The 16,369-nt window shown below is 62.4% G+C and overlaps 2 protein-coding genes across 6 annotated transcripts in view; both read left to right on the top strand.

The window, feature by feature from the left end:
* Positions 1–423: 423 nt before the first annotated feature.
* On the top strand, positions 424–7,877 carry GM2A (ganglioside GM2 activator). Its single transcript, XM_068959941.1, has 4 exons — positions 424–733; positions 3,461–3,613; positions 5,006–5,188; positions 5,528–7,877. Exons 1-4 carry the CDS (start codon positions 620–622, stop codon positions 5,681–5,683), a joined length of 606 nt encoding a protein of 201 aa, XP_068816042.1. The 5' UTR covers positions 424–619; the 3' UTR covers positions 5,684–7,877.
* Positions 7,878–8,724: 847 nt separating this feature from the next.
* LOC104151060 (proton-coupled amino acid transporter 1) overlaps positions 8,725–16,369 on the top strand; it is a 32,643-nt gene continuing 24,998 nt past the window's right edge. The window contains exons 1-4 of one of the 5 annotated variants that reach the window (XM_068959658.1): positions 8,725–8,817; positions 10,334–10,471; positions 14,782–14,929; positions 15,811–15,901. In XM_068959658.1, the coding sequence (XP_068815759.1) occupies positions 14,787–14,929; positions 15,811–15,901 (234 nt within the window). In that variant the 5' untranslated portion in view covers positions 8,725–8,817; positions 10,334–10,471; positions 14,782–14,786. Of the gene's footprint in view, positions 8,818–10,333; positions 10,472–11,730; positions 11,850–12,501; positions 12,871–13,308; positions 13,440–14,781; positions 14,930–15,810; positions 15,902–16,369 lie in introns of those variants that run through there. The other 4 variants (XM_068959661.1, XM_068959660.1, XM_068959657.1 and 1 more) reach the window with 4 other exon arrangements.

Genomic DNA, 16,369 nt, shown 5'->3' with positions numbered 1-16,369 from the left:
AGACCTTGCGTGTGCTGCGGCTGCTACGGCCGGCCTGTGTGGGACAGGCAGCTGCAGGAGCGGGAGTTGGGCTGCTGGCCCCGCTGGCCGGGCCGAAGGGCTGGCGCAGGGGTAGAGGGCCTGAGCGAGGCTGGGCAGCAGGATGCATCCCGGCTGGGCAACCCGGGCCGGCCTCTCTTCCCCGGCGGCGCTGCTGTGCCGGCAGAGGGCAGGCCCCGCGGCGGCTGGGAAGACGGCGCTTCCCGTCCCGGCATCCCTGCAACTCCAGTCCTGCGATTGGCAAAAAAAAAAAAAAAAAAAAAAAAAAAGAAGAGGAGGGAGGGAAAATCTCTGAGCAATGCAAGCGGAGGGAGGGGAATCGCGGGTGGGCTGGGCAAGGAGCTAGCAGGGTCCACCCGGCGTCGCGGCCTCCCCTGCCGTCTGCGCGGCGGCGAGTGCAGAGGCGAGTGCAGAGGCGCCGCAGCCGCAGGCAGCCCCTGCTCGGGACGCGAGCCGCCGCCCCGCCGCCCCGCCGCCCCGCCGGTCCCGGGCCTCGCTTCGCCTCTCCCCTGCGCGCTCCTGCCGCTTTCGCTGCGGCCGCGCCGCGCCGCCCAGGCCGCGCTCGCCAGCCGCCGCCGACATGCGAGCGGCGCTGCTGGCGCTCTGCGCCCTGCAGCTGTGCCCAGCTGCGCTCGGCGGGCCGGGCCGCCCGCAGGTCCTGGTGGAGCGGAGCGGGGCTAGGAAGCTGAGGAAGGTAAGAGGTGGCAGACCCTTTCGCCCCGCTTCGGTCTCCGCAGGGAGCAGCACGAAGGGGGCTGACGGCCCCAAAGGCGGCGGGGGGGGGGCGGTTTGCAGGGACGCCGGTGCGGGTCTGATAGCCTGTGCGGAGGGGACCGGGGCGCTTTCCGGAGAGAGCCGGCAGCGGCCGAGCGGCGCAGCCCTGCAGGGAAAGCTTTCCCCATCCCGCTGGGTTTAGCAAGAGATCAAAAGTGTTTCCTGGCCAGCCTGGGACAAAAGGGCTCGCAGCGTCTGATCCGCGCCGGGGCGGCGAGGGAGCGAGGATGACTGTTTGCAACGTGTTGCCGGGGTCATGGCTAGAGGTTCGCTTGCCGCTCAGCCTTGCCTCCTTTCCAGGCAGAAAGGAAGTTTTTGCACTGAAATGCCCAGCCGACCTCTTTGCATTTAGCTGAGCTTGAAGTACAGCGTCTCAGCAGGTCTGATTTTATTCCTTCAGTTCAATTGCGTTTTCCAGATCAGCAGCTCACACCGCCGCCTTGTTCCCACGTGTGGTATTGGGTCACATGAATCAACATGCACTGATTAGGAGACACACAGAAAATATCCTTACAGCTTTGGTGAACACAGGGATCTCTGCTTGACTTTCAGCTAGCATGGAGTATTCATTTTTTTTTTCTGGGAAAGCTGATATTGCCGGGGAAGGGGAGCATGTTTAGGGAGGCTGAGGGTGGCTCTGCAAGGCAGTAGGAGGGTCGGTGCTACCCCACAGCTCGGCACAAGCGCGCACACACACACACACACACACACACACACACACTCCAGCACTGAGCTCCCTCCCGCTGGAGCCTCTCCGCCGGCAGATCAGCGTGCAGGGGGGAGCGGGGGCTCCGGCCAGGCTCACCTGCCGCTTGCGAAACTTGGGGCCCCAGCCTGCCCCTTGCCAGGGCTTACAAAGAGCCTGCGCGCCACGGGGCTGCCCTGCGCCGTGGGATGTCCTCGGCGGCGGGGCGAGGGTGGGTGAGCGGGCTGGGCCGGGCTGTGTGGGCAGTGCTGCCCACTGGGTTTCGGTGCTGGCACCAGGGAATACAGCCTCCGCTGGCCCAGCCTGTGCCGCGGGCTGCATCCCCCCCAAGGATAGCAGGGCTGCTCCAGCCAAACCTGCTCGGGGTGGGCAGCCCCAGAGCTTCCTCTTGGCTCAGCCCTTCACCGCCGCTGGGGAAATACCTGCAATTAGGCGGGTGGCTGGTTATGGAGGAGCAGGAGCTCAACTCTCACCCCGAGACGTGCCAGCTCACTGTGGGTTCAGGGATGACTGTCTTGGTGCTCAGCTCCACACTTCTCTTCTTTAGGTTCTTTAAGTATCACTTCTGCTTTAGCTGCTTCCACCTGGCAATGAGGTTCTCAAAGCACAGACTTCTCCAAAGCCTAGCGACCAGCCCAAAGCTGGCAGCCCCTTGCCTCTTTCCAGGAGAGCTGGGCCCTGGTGCTGGAGCCCCGTGGGAGCTGGGGTGGTGGAGAGGTGCTGCTGAGGTGCCGCCGAGACCTGTCTGCTCGGTGCGTTGCTTTGGACACTGCAGCCGCCCGGGGTCAGGCAGTCGTGGACCTCGGGGCGGATGGCTCCCCTGCGTTTTCCCCTCTGGCCTCGTGGTTTGGGAGCAGACGGCTCTGACTCCTGCTGCCGGCCCTTGACGTTGGCTATGATTGCAGTGGGCACTGGTGGGACTCGGAGGAAACACCAGCCACCTCCTTCCCATGCCAACAGCTCCCCTGGGAGCATCTCGGCTGAGCAGTGCCGCTCAGCAGGACACGAGCAATGGTTCCCATGCGTGTGACAGCCCCTGTGTGCGTGTGACAGCCCCTGCATGTGGATTTTCATTATCCCATAGGACAAAACTGCTTTTCAGGCTCATCCAGACAGTCATTAAGCTGGTTGAGCTGCAGACCTTGGAGGTATCTGGGGGATGGAGGTATTGACCATGCGAGTGAGTCAGGCTCATCTGCCCTCGCCCAGCAGCAGACAGTATGGAAATGTCGAGCAGGCTTTGAAGTGTAAAGCACAAGCGTGGTTCCCACTCCCGCACAGGATCACATGGCAGGACCAGGGCGCTGAGCAAACAAGCCGGGCTAGTTATTTCTCCCTGCAGTGAGCTTTTCACTTTAGGCTGGTTGGGGCTCAGTTCGGAGGCCACATGAGTACAGGCATCCTCCCCGAGGAGACTAGCAGCTTCCCCATCCAGCACGGCCGCTGCTGTCCCTGCTCTGTTTCCCCTGGTGCTCTCGTGCCTCCGGTTTCACAGGCATGGCTCCATTTCATTTAAGTCGGCATGAAAATTAATTTGTACCTTGTGCGCATGCAGTGGTTTAAGTATGGCCTAAATAGATGGTTTGGAAATTGTAGCCAAGGGACACTCAATAAAAAGGATAGAAAGGAGTTTTATTATAATTATTTTCTGAAGAAAAGAGTTTCTAAACTGCCTTTTGACTTGTAGAGTTGGAAGTCTAATGAGCAGGTGAAGCGTTTCTTTGCATTTGGTGGGGGCTGAGGCTCCTTTGCGCTGAGTTTGGGAGCAGCTGTGTGGGGCAGTGGGAGCGTGGGTTCGGGGTCTCCTCCGGCCGCTGAGCAGCGTCTGAGGTCCATCCCGGTCACAGGGCCTTGGGGACACGGGGCCAGTGCCCTGGGGGCACCCTGCGGGCTCGGGGCACAGCCTGCCCGGGGTCTGAGTCCTGTCCCTCGACGCCGCAGGTCGGGGGCTTTTCCTGGGAGAACTGCGGTGCGGGGAAGGATCCCGTTGTGCTCCAGAGCCTCTCCGTGGCGCCAGACCCCATCACCATCCCGGGGAACCTGCGGATCAGTGCCGCCGTGACCGGTACCAAGGCCCTGACCTCCCCGCTGAAGGTACGTGCCAGGGACACGCAGGGCCGAGGCGCTGCCTCCGGGCGGCAGAGCACCCCCCCAAAGTGCCGGGAGCTGCCACGTGCCCAGCCAGCGGGCGCGGGAATGAGCAGCCCTTGGAGGGAACGGGGCACTTGGAGCCCGGCTGGACCGCGAGTGTTAACCGACCCCCGGCCCCCGGGGCTCATCCCAGCCCTGCTCTGTGTGCGCGGGTCGGATGAGACCCAACACGTCCCGTGCGGCGCTCTGCCCCCCTCGCAGCGCCCTGGGGCCGAGCTGCGCCGGGCGACTTGAGCAACGCCGCGGCGCCTGTTTGGGGCCGGGGCCATGGGGAGCGTCCCGGCGGGAACGCGGCCAGGCAGAAAACGCCCGGCGCTGGCTGCGGAGCGGAGAGCTGCAGCAGGCGCGAGCCGTCGGTGGGCGCGGGAAGGGTGCTGCCGGAGCGGGGCCGGCCTGGCAGTGCGAGGGATCATCTCTGGGCTGGGCGATTTTGGGAAGGGGCACCATGGGAGAAGGGGAGGAGAGGGCGTGCAGGGGGCTTGGAGGCAGTGCAAGCACAAAGCTTTGGTCAGTGGTCAAGCCAAGGCTGGAAAAAGGGAAGAGAAACCTGTGGGAAGCGAGGAACCAAAAACGGGAAGGGGAAGGAGGTGGCCAGGAGGTGGAGGCATGTGATGGCCCCACAAACATCCCGGGGCAATGGGAGCGCAGCTCTCCCCTCGCATCACAAGGTTCCCCACAAGGGCTGGGATCATCTCCCATCCTATCCCCGTGTGCCGCAGGGCGCTGAGCTGGATGGTGTCAGGGCCGTCGCGACCGTCCCCCTCGTCTGCCCTTGCAGGGCTTGTAGAGGGTTGGGACAGCGCTGGGCTCTGCCGGCCAGTCAGGGCTGGCACGTTGCAGCCCGGCGCTGGGTGCTGCAGTGGGACCGGATATACGAGCTGGTGTCTCTTGCAGTGCCGCGGGAGGTCGCCCTGCCGGCACCTTTGGTGCTCGGTGCTGTAAAGAGTCTGGAGGAAACCACGTAATTTTTGAGAACAGGGGAGGGGAAGTTTAATCTCCGCTGAGCCGTGCTGGATGAGACACTTCCAGCCCTCAGGGAGCTCTCCCATGTTGCTTCTTCCTGCGTTTTACCCCTCCTGCTGTGAACTGGCCCGTCAGCTTGCAAGCAGGCTGGTTCTGAGCTCAGATGGGCTGGTGCAAATCTCTACTCACCCCGCTCCCTGCAGTTACCCAAGATGCAGGCCCCGTGCTGGACAATCTGCAGTCTAAGCCCGAAAACGGAGGAGGGCAGATGGCTGAGTGCAAGCAGAGTGGGGACGGGGTGGGATGCAGCGGAGGAGCTGCAGGACGCCGGCGCCTCCGGGCTGCACTGGTGTCAGACCCCCTTTCTTGCAGGCGGTGCTGGTTGTGGAGAAGGCGCTGGGCGAGCTCTGGATCCAGCTGCCCTGCGTCGACCAGCTGGGCAGCTGCACCTACAGCGACGTCTGCACCATCCTGGACAACCTCATCCCTCCGGGGACGACCTGCCCGGAGCCCCTCCTCACCTACGGCATCCCTTGCCACTGCCCCTTCAAAGCGGTACGCTCAGCGCCGAGCTGCCTCGGCCATGCCCCACGCCGGGGACGCCGGGGACGCCGGGGACGCCGGGGACGCCTGCCCCGGCTACTCGGTGGGCGGCTGTGTGGGAGCACGGTCCGTCACCTCCCACCTCCACTTGGCCGTCGCATGGGTGCTCCCCCGGCAGCGGCGTTTCTCCAGCCGGAGCTGCAGCCTTGCCCGCGACGCTGGGCACTGAAACGCCCTTCGGTGCCGTCGTCTCGGCGAAGGCTGAGGGGGATGGAGGCGGCGCGGGGTGGCGGGGGATTTTGGCCCAGGCCACTGCTGACGTCTTGCCCTACGTCTCCTCTCTCTCTGCAGGGCTCCTACTCTCTGCCGGCCAGTGATTTCCTGCTGCCCGACATCGAGCTGCCCTCCTGGATGACCAACGGCAACTACCGCGTCCGGGCGGCCATCAGCAACAAAGGGGAAGAGCTCGCCTGCATCAAGCTGGCCTTCTCCCTCCAGGCGCAGTGAGGGGCCGGGGGGGTCTCGCCTGTCCCCGGCACCCCTCTTCCCCGTTCCCGTCCCCCCGAGGCGCACGCCCCGGTACCCGCTGCGGCCGACCCCTCCTCCACTCGCCCCGCTGCTGTTTCCGCTCAGCCCCCCTTGCTTTGGCCCTCCTCTTGCTCCCGACACAAAACGCTGATGTCTGGGGTGAGAGGAGAGAGAGGGCTTTTGGTGGGCTGGCGAGGTGCCAGTCCTGGGACGTATCCCCAGTTCCTACTGCTTTATGTCCCCCCATCTCCCGGTGACAAGAGAAAGGCCCCCAGATGTCCCACTCTTCCCCAGATCCCATCACCAGCATCCCCTGCCCGGGACAGAGTTATCTTCAAGCACACCCCCAGCCTTTCAGAGGGGACTGGGGCAGGGGAATAGTTATTTTTTACCTGTTGTCCATTTTTTTCTTAATCCCATCAAGGGAATTTTAGACAAAAGCATTCCAGGGAAAAGCAATCTGTACTTCTTCAAATAAGAAAGGAGGGAGCGTTTGGAAAGGGAGCGCGAGGATTTGTCAGGGGGCTGTCTTGTGCCCTGGCCACCGGGCAGGCTGGAGGGTGCCGGATTAGGAGGTGCTATGAGGGTGTCCCCCGCGCACCCCCACCTCCTCCTTCTTGGCCACGATGGGGCTGTCTTGCAGAAGTGCCCCTAAACTGTCTGCAGGAGACCCGTCCCCACTATGGCAGCTCCAGGTCCTCTTGGCAAATCACCCTCCCGTGCACGGGGCCGGCTCCGGAGACGCTGATGCTGAGAGCAGCTGCCACCCGTGAGAACACCCCTCTTGGTACATCTGCAAAAAAAATCACAAGGGAGAAAGAGCTGAAAGCACACAACCCCCAAACAGATGTTCTCGCTCGCAGGGGACCACATGACTCAGGCTGCTCTTGCTGGGGAGGAGTCCTAACGCTCGCCGGCTCCTGTGCCGCGGAGGGCACGGATACGACAAGCGGCTGGGGCACGGCCTCACCGGGGACAGTTCCTCATCATCTCATTTTCAAACCACAACTCAGGCAAGGGTGAACATTTTAATCACAGCCTTTAAAGAGCTGCTTCTCGAACACGCTTGCACACTCCAACACACGTGCTTGCAGCGGGCAAGGTGAGCAGCCTGTCTGATACCGCAGCAAGCACTGGTTGCTCTTGGAAATGGGCTGAAACGAGTGTTTTCTGCAGGCTGGAGGTTGGGGTGCTGCAAAACAGTTTAGGACCTACCCTGAGAGCTTTGCCGGGGAGGCTGCCCAGATCTGCCCCAGCAGGCGTGTGGGGGTCGTTCTGAACGGTTTATTTATTGCACTCCCTTGACACCGTGAGCAAAACTCTCGTTTCCCGTGGCACCCAGTCTCTCGGCTGGGGAAGGCCAACTCCCACCTCCATCCCCTCGTGTGACCAGGTGGATGTCCATCAGATGGCCAAAACACCGGCATCCATCATGACAAAGGTGTGTGTGGTGACGTGGCAGGCATGTGTGGGCATGGGATCTCTCCATGCTTCCAGCCAGTCCTCGTGCGGGGCTATGCAGGGCTTTCTCTAAGCACCAAGCACAGGTCGCTGGTCCATGCCGCTGCAGAGCACACCAAACAACGGCATGGGGCACAGCAGTGCCCTCTGTGACTGCCACAAGCTGCTGCCACACGCATTCATCGCAGCAAACGGGCAGCACCATCCTGGGCCTGTGGACACGACAGGGAAGGGCGGCCGGCGCAGGCTGCACGTGGGGCACGTTTCCCTCCCGGGCTGGTCCCATCTCAGCACTCGGAGGGGTCCGCTGTGAACTGGGAGTTGACCTTGAAGAACAGCAGCCTGCTTGGGTGGCCTTCAGCCACAGCCTAGCTCCTCCTGCCCGGCCGCTGAGCCTGCGATCACATTATTTAGCATTTCCATAGGGCTGGTCTTCCTCTGAGCACTTTCTATGCCTTAATTGCTGCCCCGGCAGAGAGCAGAGCCCAGGCTCTAGGTGCTCTGCAAGGCAGACTTGCTCCCAACACCTTTCTGCCCCCCGAGCTCACTCCGTTTCATATGGTCACTGTCTTTGGCACGGATTTGTTTTGCCTGGAGTACTGCTAACCAACTCACCCCGCTTCCCGCTGCTTTGCTGCTCAGTGCACACGCCAAGAGGCACCCACCTTTCGGGCAGGCACTGCAGGTTCTTAATAAATCTTTTTACCTGAAAGTGGAGCTGATGCCTCTTGGCACTTGGGGTGAACTGGGCAGCCAGACTGCTTTCCTTGAGATGGTGGTGATGCAGTGTTGGGCTGGTGGAAACAAAAGTGGGTGGTGGTATCAGCCACTGCAGCCAGAAGAGCTGATGCCAAGCAGCCCCGAGCTGGCTCCCTGTGCCAGGGTTGCAGTGGAGATCTGCAAACGCTCCCCTTCTAATACAGCACCGTGCAGCCAAAAGGCACAACCCTTGCAGTGGTTTTCCCCTCCCTCCTTGTGGTCTATCTTGATCATTTGTCCCGCCAGCCACCTCCCCGACACATGCTGACCCTTGCTGCTCTGCAGGTCCTGGCGTGGCACGCATGGTGGCAGGCCTTGCCCAGGAACTGCCCTGCCGTGGGGGCTCTCCTTGCCGCCCCATACGCGGAGGGACGCAGGGTGCTCCGAGCCTCGGCGCAACGTGCATGGGCAAAGCATGCCCTGCCAGCGGCACCGTGACCCTGAGCGTCGCCCGGTGCGTGAGGGGGAAGCGTGGGCTGGGGCTGCTCGCTGCAGCAGGCGCTGGCCTTGCGCGGGGCAGAGGCAGGGCTGCGGGGCCCATCGCATCGGCTCCCTGCCTCCCGAGGCGCTGCAAAGCGCGCCCCAGGCTTTGCAAGAGTAACAGCCCGGCTTTGCAAAAGCGGCCCCCGGCTCTGCAGCACGGGGCGCCAGGCTGGGCAAAAGTCACCCGCGAGCGCTGCGACGCGAGCCCGCCCGGCGCCGCCCCCGGCCCGCAGCCTCCGCGCCGGCCGCCAGGCGGCGCCGGCCGCCCGCCCCGCCCCGCCCCTCGCCTTCACTTCCCCGTGTGCGCAGGCGCGGGCGCCCGGCGGCCGGGCAGCGCGGTCAGCTGAGCGCGCTGTCACGTGACGGCGCGGCCGAGGAGCGCGGGCCGCGGGGCGGCGGAGGCGGCCGAGGTGCGCGGGGAGCCCCGGGCTGGGCGGCTTGTGGGGCTGCGGGTGTTGGCAGGGCGCATGGGTGCCGGGGTGCCCGGGCAGCCTGCATGGGTGCCCAGGAGCGCATGGGAGTGCTGGCAGTGTGCATGGGTGCCCGAGTGCCCGGGGATGCCGGCAGAGCTCATGGGTGTCGGGGTGCCCGGGCAGCCTGCATGGGTGCCCAGGAGCGCATAGGGGTGCTCGCAGTGCACCTAGGTGAAGAGGTTGCTGGTAACCTGTGTGGGTGCCCAGGGGGTGCTCTCAGTCTGCATGGGTGGAGGGAGCCCATAGGGGATGCTGGCATGCTATATGGGTGCCCAGGGGTGCAGGAGGGTGCTGGGGAGGAGCAGGGCTGTGCTGGCAGCCCATGTGGGTGGAGGGTGACACTGTCAGCCCATGCGGATGTCCAGGAGCACGAGGGGGTGTTGGCAGCCCATGTGGGTGCAGGTGTTTCTGGCAGCTCATCTGGTGCCTAGGGGTGCGGAGGGATGCCCAGGGCCTGGATGGGTGCAGGGGTGTGCTGGCAGCTTGCGTGGGTGCCCTGGGATGCTTATGGGTGCAAGGGAGTGCCTAGAGCCACATGGGCATAGTGGGTGCTGAGGGGCACGTAGGAGTGCTGGTAGTCTGCATGGGTGCAGGGGCATGTAGAGGTGCTGGCAGGCTGGATGGATGCCCAGGGGCGCGTGGCAGTGCTGGCAGCCCACATGGGCGCAGGGCAGTCAGCGTGGGTGCATTGGGGTGTCCCTGGGTGCTGTGCAGCGTGTGAGGGTGCAGCCTGCCTTGGTGCGCGCGGGGGTGTGAGGAGCCTTGCGAGGGCGCAGCCTGTGCGCAGGGTGCTGCGGGAGCACCACAGCGTGCAGTGCGGCGGGGGCACACGAGATGGAGGGTGCCGGGGCTGTGTCGCCGTGCGGGGCATGGGACACATGGCGCGAGGTGCTGCGGAGCAACGCGTGTCAGAGAGGAGGGCGCGGGATGCTCCGGGAGGCTTGTGCCGAGCAGCCCACCTGCAGGGAGAGGCAGGAGCGGAGGACCAGGCCGTGCCGCAGAGTGGTGGAGAGGTGCGAGTCCATGGGTGGCGCGGGCCGCAGGAGCCCCGGTACGGCAAGGAGGAGAGGGCCGCTGCGGAGGCTGGCGCCAGGGGAGCGGGGCGGGCGAGGGAGCCGGCGCTCCCCGGGCGCGGGGTCAGCGCAGGACCGCAGCCGGGTAGCAGCGAGCCGCCGCGCGTCCGCGGGAGCGCTGCGAGGCGTCGGGCGCGGATGTGCGTGAGCCTGGCCAGAGCCGCCTGGGAAACGCGGGCAATCTGCCAGCAGCCTCCTTGGAGAGGGGAGGAGGAGAGGGGTCAGGAGGGCAGTTTGGCAAATGCCAGGGGACAGGAGGGAGAGCAGCGGGCAGGGCCCTCTGCGTTAGGCTGAGATTATTTTTAAAGCGCTGCTTGAGGTCTAAGATTCAGATGCGCCTGACGGCAAGCGGTGACAAATTTCTTGTGCGTTTCCTTTAGCAAAGGCTCTTCCAGAGGACTGTTATCTATTCTGCACGTGGCCCCCAGCCAGCCGGAGAGAGCTCTCAGGGCGCTCGACAAGTTGCATCATGCTTTTGATTTCTGGGATGGCGCTGTGACTCTAAAGGACAAATTGTTGTAAGCGTTTACACTTCTGCTTCCCTAGGCATTTCGCTTGCCGCAGTGAAATTGCTCATGTGCACAGGAAAAAATTACACATGAAAGTGGCCATAGAGTCAGGGTTACAATGGAAACCGAATGTGGATACTCCTGTCTTTGCTCTTCGTAAATTATGAGGACATTATTTAGTGGGTTTTGCTTTGATTTGAAATATTCACTGCGTGGAGGAGACAAGTTTTGCAGCTTCTTGTTGGTTGCGGGGGAACTGAGTGCTTGCTCCCTGCTGCTATGCAACCTTTAATCCAGAAACAAAGCAGGCAAGTCATGATGATCAAATTTCCCTGGGTCTTCAAAGCAAAAAGCAGCTAGACCTGCTTGGAGAGAGAGGGGGAAAAAAAATTAAGAGGAATGATCAAGCAGACTGATGTAACGGCATTGTGTTTTATCTAGAGAATATTGCTGTCGAGTACTTCAAATAACATGCCGAGTGTCCAGCCCCACCGTGGGTCGAGCGGGGAGGAGGTGGTACAGCTGCCACTGTGCAATCACTTGCTGTCAGAGCGCTTTGAGTTGCTCTGTTCCCTGGGCTGATGGCTGGTTTTATTATTAATGAGAGAGGCGCTGCCAATTTCCTGGCAAAAGGAGCACTTAAATTATTCTGCCCTGGAAGGAATCAGTGGCTTATGTGAATATGGCTGCATGCTGTGTGATGGAGGGAAGATTTTTTGGGAAGACAAGCGGGGAGGGGCAGGGCGAGCCCTGCCCGTAGCGCCGGCGCGACCCTGTCTCGGTGGCTGGGCTGCAGCCGGGCGCGACGCCTGACCTGCTCAGCTTGCCCTGGGAGAAGCCTCTCCCTGCCCCAGAGGGATTAGGTGAAGTTATTTGGGTAGGGGGTCTCCAAGTCTGCCCCAAATTGTCACCTCAAAAACCCTTCCTGTGTGCCTGCCTGCTGCTAGCGCTTGGTGCCTGCGAGGCCTCCGGGTGCCGCCCCGTCCGCCGGCTGGCCCAGCCCGTCGCTCGTGGTGAATAGCTTCTGAAGCCGCCTTGTGTAAACTAAAGCCGTGGCTCTTCCAGGTCCCTGCGTGGCTGGATCTCCTCGAGCGCAGCCGAGCTGGTTCAGAGCGTGACCGCGCGGCCAGGCTGCGAGCCCCCAGGTTATGCTGGAGTGAGTCACGTGCTGACATGCGCTCGAGCATCCCTGCTGGCCGCCCGTCCCGCTCGCTGCCTCTCCGTCGGCTGTTGCTGCGTAGCGCAATCCCTGTCTGGCTTTCTCCTTCGGGGGTTAGCCGTTGCCGCAGGAAATAAAGCGGCATTGCTGGGTGTTGCTACGGCCCGTTTCTAACCGCTGCGGAGCAGCACGGCTTCCTGGCTGGCCGGCATCTGGAGCAGGCGTCAGGTCTGGACTGAGCAAACTCTGTTGCTCCCCGCTTAGCTCTGGTAGCCAGGCTGGACCTGGGCAACTGCTGCGGCTATTTGCTTCGTTGCATGTAGCGTCCGGGTTGTCGGAGCGGTGGTGTGGGAGGAGCGGGTCCCGCTCTGCCTGCGGGTGGCCAGGGCTGGGGCACGGAGCAGGTCAGGAGGGCCCTGCACCGAACTTACCCCACGCTAGCAAACGTGCAGGTCCCCCTGGGCAGGGCCACGCCGTTGCCGCTGTTTGGAGTCGGGCAGATGTAGACTCCCGTTGCTCTGAGATAAATCAGTGTGGTGTTGGGTGCACGGCCGTCGTCGTCGGACCGGTCTGGGAAGCTGCTGCTCAAGCAGGGGTTGGATCCGAGGCAAGGAGGGTGCTGGGGGCGGACGGACGAGCCGGCCCAGAGGGCTGCGGCTCCGCGGCGGCTAGCGCCGGTCCCTCTCGGGGTTGCTGCCCCCGCGTCCTGTCGGCTGCGCGTTGCACCAGCGCTGGCGTGACTGGCGGGGAGCGCGGAGCTGCCTGGCAGGAAATGAGCCCCGTGGCGGTAGCGGCGTTTCGCTGCCCTCGCTGCTGCCTGGCCGGGGGCCAGGTCTCCGTCGGCAGCGGTGGGGGAAGGAAAAGATGGGGCGGGGGCCAGGGAGGTGGCAGCCTGCGTGGTGACATCCCAGAGGAGCCTGGAGGCAGGTGCCAAGTCCCAAGGCTCTTTGGCGGAGGGTTGTCCCTGCCCGGGGCAGCCAGCAGATGCTGCTCGTTAGCTGCGTCTCCTGGTCTCTCCGGTCCCCCTGGTTCCCGACGCCTTCCTCTTGGCGCGTCCCTTTGAAGCTGGGGCAGCGAGCCGGCGGTGGGCGCCCAGGGACACCTCCTGCGGCCGAGGGAAGGAGGAAGGTCACGAGGGAAGTCTGGAGCAGGCGCAGCGGGGCTGAGCTCGCCGGGGCAGGGAGGCAGCGCGCGCCCTCGCCGCCGCAGCGCTGGCGGGAGCCGGGCCGGAGGCACCAGGAGGCCCCTGGTGAGCTTTGCCGTGCCGGACGCGGCTGCGAGTTGTGGCTTTGGGGGTGGGGGGCAGCCAGGACTTTAGCGAGCTAAAGCGATGGTTGATACTTCTGCTTTTTGACTAGAACAGTTTTCTGCTAGCTCTCCGTGCCGAGAGGACGTGGCGAAGGCTGCACGCGACTCTCGCCCGCGCTCTCCCTGAAGTGCCGTCCGAAGCCTGGCCAGAGAGCTGTGGCGCGTCCGCCGCTTGTCCCGACGTGCGTGGCACGCTTGCCGGCTGTCTCGGTGCGGGGACGCGAAGGGGTCGGCACGGCCGGGCAGGCACCCGTGGCAGGGCGGCTGGGCTGCAGTCGTCCGGCAGAGCGCGGGGAAAGAAACTGGGACTTTCCAGGCGCGTAGCCAGGGGACGCTGGGAGAGACTTGCGTGTCCGTGGGCGCTTCCTCGGCGCCTGGATCTCCGCTCTGCCCGGCGCATCCCCTCCCTGCTGTCCTGCCCGTCTGCTGCGCCCGATGCGTAACGTCCGTGGGCTGGGGATTTAGGACGAGCCTTTGAGTCACCGGCAGCGCCTAGGGCAGGGCTGGGAGGTGAGGTCAAGTTTCCAGATCTTCAGTTTGCTTTTGTGTCTGCAACCTTCGTCCTCCCCTTCTCCCTTTCGGGCAGTTGCTCCTTCCTTATTTTGCCCCTTGCCTTTGGCGCTGCTCGCTGGCAGCCCGGCGTTTGCTGAGCATCGCAGGAGGAGCCAGCGCTTCCCGGGGGTTGATGCTGCTGGTGGGGGTGGAGCGGTCAGGCTCTCAAAGGGGTAGTAAAACCCAGAATGATTAATTAGTAACTAAACTGCTTCCTTGCGGGTGCCTGCGCAAACGGGGGAGCAGATCTGAGGCTGGTACCGTCTGCGGGGCTGCGAGGGGCTCTCGCCTGGCAGCAAAGCTGCCGTGATGTCCGCGTCAGCACGGCCACCGGCTCCTTTGACAGCGTGACTCGGCACTCCAAACCCTGTTCTCTCCCTTTAGTTTTTCCCCAGCCACCCTTCCGTTTGCCTGCTTTGCTGATGTGCTGTTTTAAGATGAAGCAAATGCTTTCTTTGGGAGGGGCGTGTGCATAGTGGGAGCCGGCAGGCTGTGCAAAAGCAGTGGGAACTCCTCGGGGTTAATCTGGGCATTAAAACAGCTGACTGCTTTTTAGCCTAAGCCAAGAGGCAGGAGACTTTTGTCTTTCGTGGATGCTCACATTGGTGCTCCTGGTTTGTAGGATTACTCTGGGCATGGCTCTGGAATAAGAGCACTGGATTGCTTGAGCCCCAGAGGCCCCTGGGCACTTCCGTGTCTCTACATCCTTTGGTGGCTTCTTGTCAGCACATGGACTATATGCTCCAGCCCACGGGCATCAAAAACTTTTGTTCTGTCTAATTTAAAAAAAGTTAGGAAACTTTCTCTGCCCTGGCAAAGTCTCTGTGGCGGTTCAAAGCGGCTTCTCTTTCATGGCCATCCTCTTGGCAGCCCCAGTTTGGAGTGTGGGGTAGGGGACCTGCTGAGGCACGGTCCCGTTCCTGCCCACTGCCTTCAGCAACCCGTGCTGCCAGGTGGGGTGCATGCCTCCGTTGCCTGGTCAAAGTGGGCAGGTAGGTCGTGCCTAGGTGGCTGTTCCTGCTGGTTTCCAAGCCTGTCCCATGTGGGTGCACCAGAAATGGGGTCACGAGCCTGTGGGAAGAGCCAGAGGGAATGTGCCGTGAGCCTTTGACCTCAGGAGATGCTTGCTCTGTGATTGCTTGGGCGGGCAGGGAATGCATGCTGTATAAAAGCCCTCAAGGAGAGCTTGCTCCGGCAGTGTGAGCTGGGCTCTCCTGAGGGATGGCTGCTCCCAAGGAGGCTGAGCTGGGTGGCACAGAGCTAGGCGTCACTGTCAGCCCTGATGCAGCTCCCTCCCCAGGTACCATGTCCACCCGGCGACTCCGCAGCGAGGACTACAATGACTACAGCTCCACGGACATCACGCCAGAAGGGAGCCCGACTGGGGGCATAAACGGTTTTGCCCACCCCGGGTCCTACCAGCGCTTTGGGGAGACCAACGGGACAACGTGAGTGCCTCTTCCCTCTCTGCTGGACAGGTGGCTTGCGTGGCTCATGGGGGAGGCAGGCAGGGGCAAGAGTAGGTGGTGACAGCACCATGCTGCCGTGACATGTGCTGGAGGGTGATGGAGCCGTGTTCGTATGGGAATTCCCTCCATGGGAGCAGAGCTGTGGCCCTGCCTTTGAAGGGACAAGCACGCAGCCTACAAGCTGTGTCATGGGGACAGAGATGTGCTCTGTAGTGCAGCTGCCCTGGCTTGGTGCTGCTTCCCAATGAAGCCTAGCGTGTAGGCAGCGGGAAGCGTTTTAGATGCTTTCCCCAAAATCCCTCTGCTTTAGTAAGGTTTGATGTGGAGCTGTGGAAAGCAGGTAGCGTGCCCAGCTTCAGAAGATGCCTGGGCTTATTACAGTCACGGCCTGGGGGCTTCCTCACTTCTGATTCAAACAGAAGGCCAGACCAGGCTTATCTGACATCAAAACTGTACTGCTGATAAAATTTGAGGCCTCTTTTACCCTGCTAGGTAGGGCCAGCATCTCTGAGCATTGCCAGAGGATGCTGATGTCTCTGCTTCAAGGAGGCTTGATGATTTGGCCCGTTCGACCCAGGGAGTTTCTGATCACGCAGCCGCACAGTGCTGAGCTGAGCTCCCTTTGGGTTTTGCCTGGGAGCAGGTTCAGCAAATAGCAAGCCAAAAGCTGTTTGCTTAGTCTTTGCCTCCAGCCCTCCCTGGCTCCCATGCAGAGCCCAGCTAGATTCAGTGAAGGTGGTCTTGGCCTCCGGATGTTTGCTACAGCAGTGTATAGACGGTGAGTGGGAACAGGCACCGTACAGTCTGGGTGTGGGCTTCTGCCAATGCTCGTGGTGATCGCCGTGTCTTCCCTTCCTCAGATGGTACCAGACCTTGATCCACCTCTTGAAGGGAAATATTGGCACGGGCCTGCTGGGGCTGCCTCTAGCCGTGAAGAACGCCGGCATCTTGGTAAGGAATCCAGTTTGTGCTGGGCCAGCTCGCGCTGCTGGTGTTATGGCTCGTCCCCCCGCTGAGATGCCTCCGGGTGCTCGTTGGCTTATAATCTTCTGCACCTTGGACTCTTATTTGTCTCATTTCCTGCTATGGCTATGTTGGTTGCTCCTGTATCAAGTTAGCTGATGTAGATAAGTTCAGCTTGTGAGGCTGGGCTATGGTTTCCTCTGCTTGGGGTCGAGTGGGGCGCTGGGCTCTTGCTTCTGCACTGAGCTCGGTGTTGCCTTGCTGTTCCGGTGGTGTGAGCCCCTTTCTCACTCACGGCAGAGTGCTGCAAACTGCACTCAGATGGCATCTCTGCTCCCTGATCCCGTGGGTGGTGGGGTCTACCTTGGTATGTCCCCAGCCTGTCTGTGCTGAGCACACTATGTGGCCTCTGCAGCTCCTGGGAGCTGAGCACGCGTGTAATGAGCCCTGCAGATA

This window comes from Struthio camelus, chromosome 13 (genome assembly GCF_040807025.1).
Source record: "Struthio camelus isolate bStrCam1 chromosome 13, bStrCam1.hap1, whole genome shotgun sequence".
Taxonomy (NCBI): Eukaryota; Metazoa; Chordata; class Aves; order Struthioniformes; family Struthionidae; genus Struthio; species Struthio camelus.
Note: the sequence above shows the minus strand (reverse complement) of the source record. Positions and strands in the feature narration are given on the sequence as shown.

Coding starts and splice junctions, on each gene's coding strand:
- GM2A (XM_068959941.1), top strand. CDS start 620: ATGCGAGCGGCGCTGCTGGCGCTCTGCGCCCTGCAGCTGTGCCCAGCT. Junction 734..3,460: donor GGGCTAGGAAGCTGAGGAAG/GTAAGAGGTGGC, acceptor TCGACGCCGCAG/GTCGGGGGCTTTTCCTGGGA. Junction 3,614..5,005: donor CCCTGACCTCCCCGCTGAAG/GTACGTGCCAGG, acceptor CCTTTCTTGCAG/GCGGTGCTGGTTGTGGAGAA.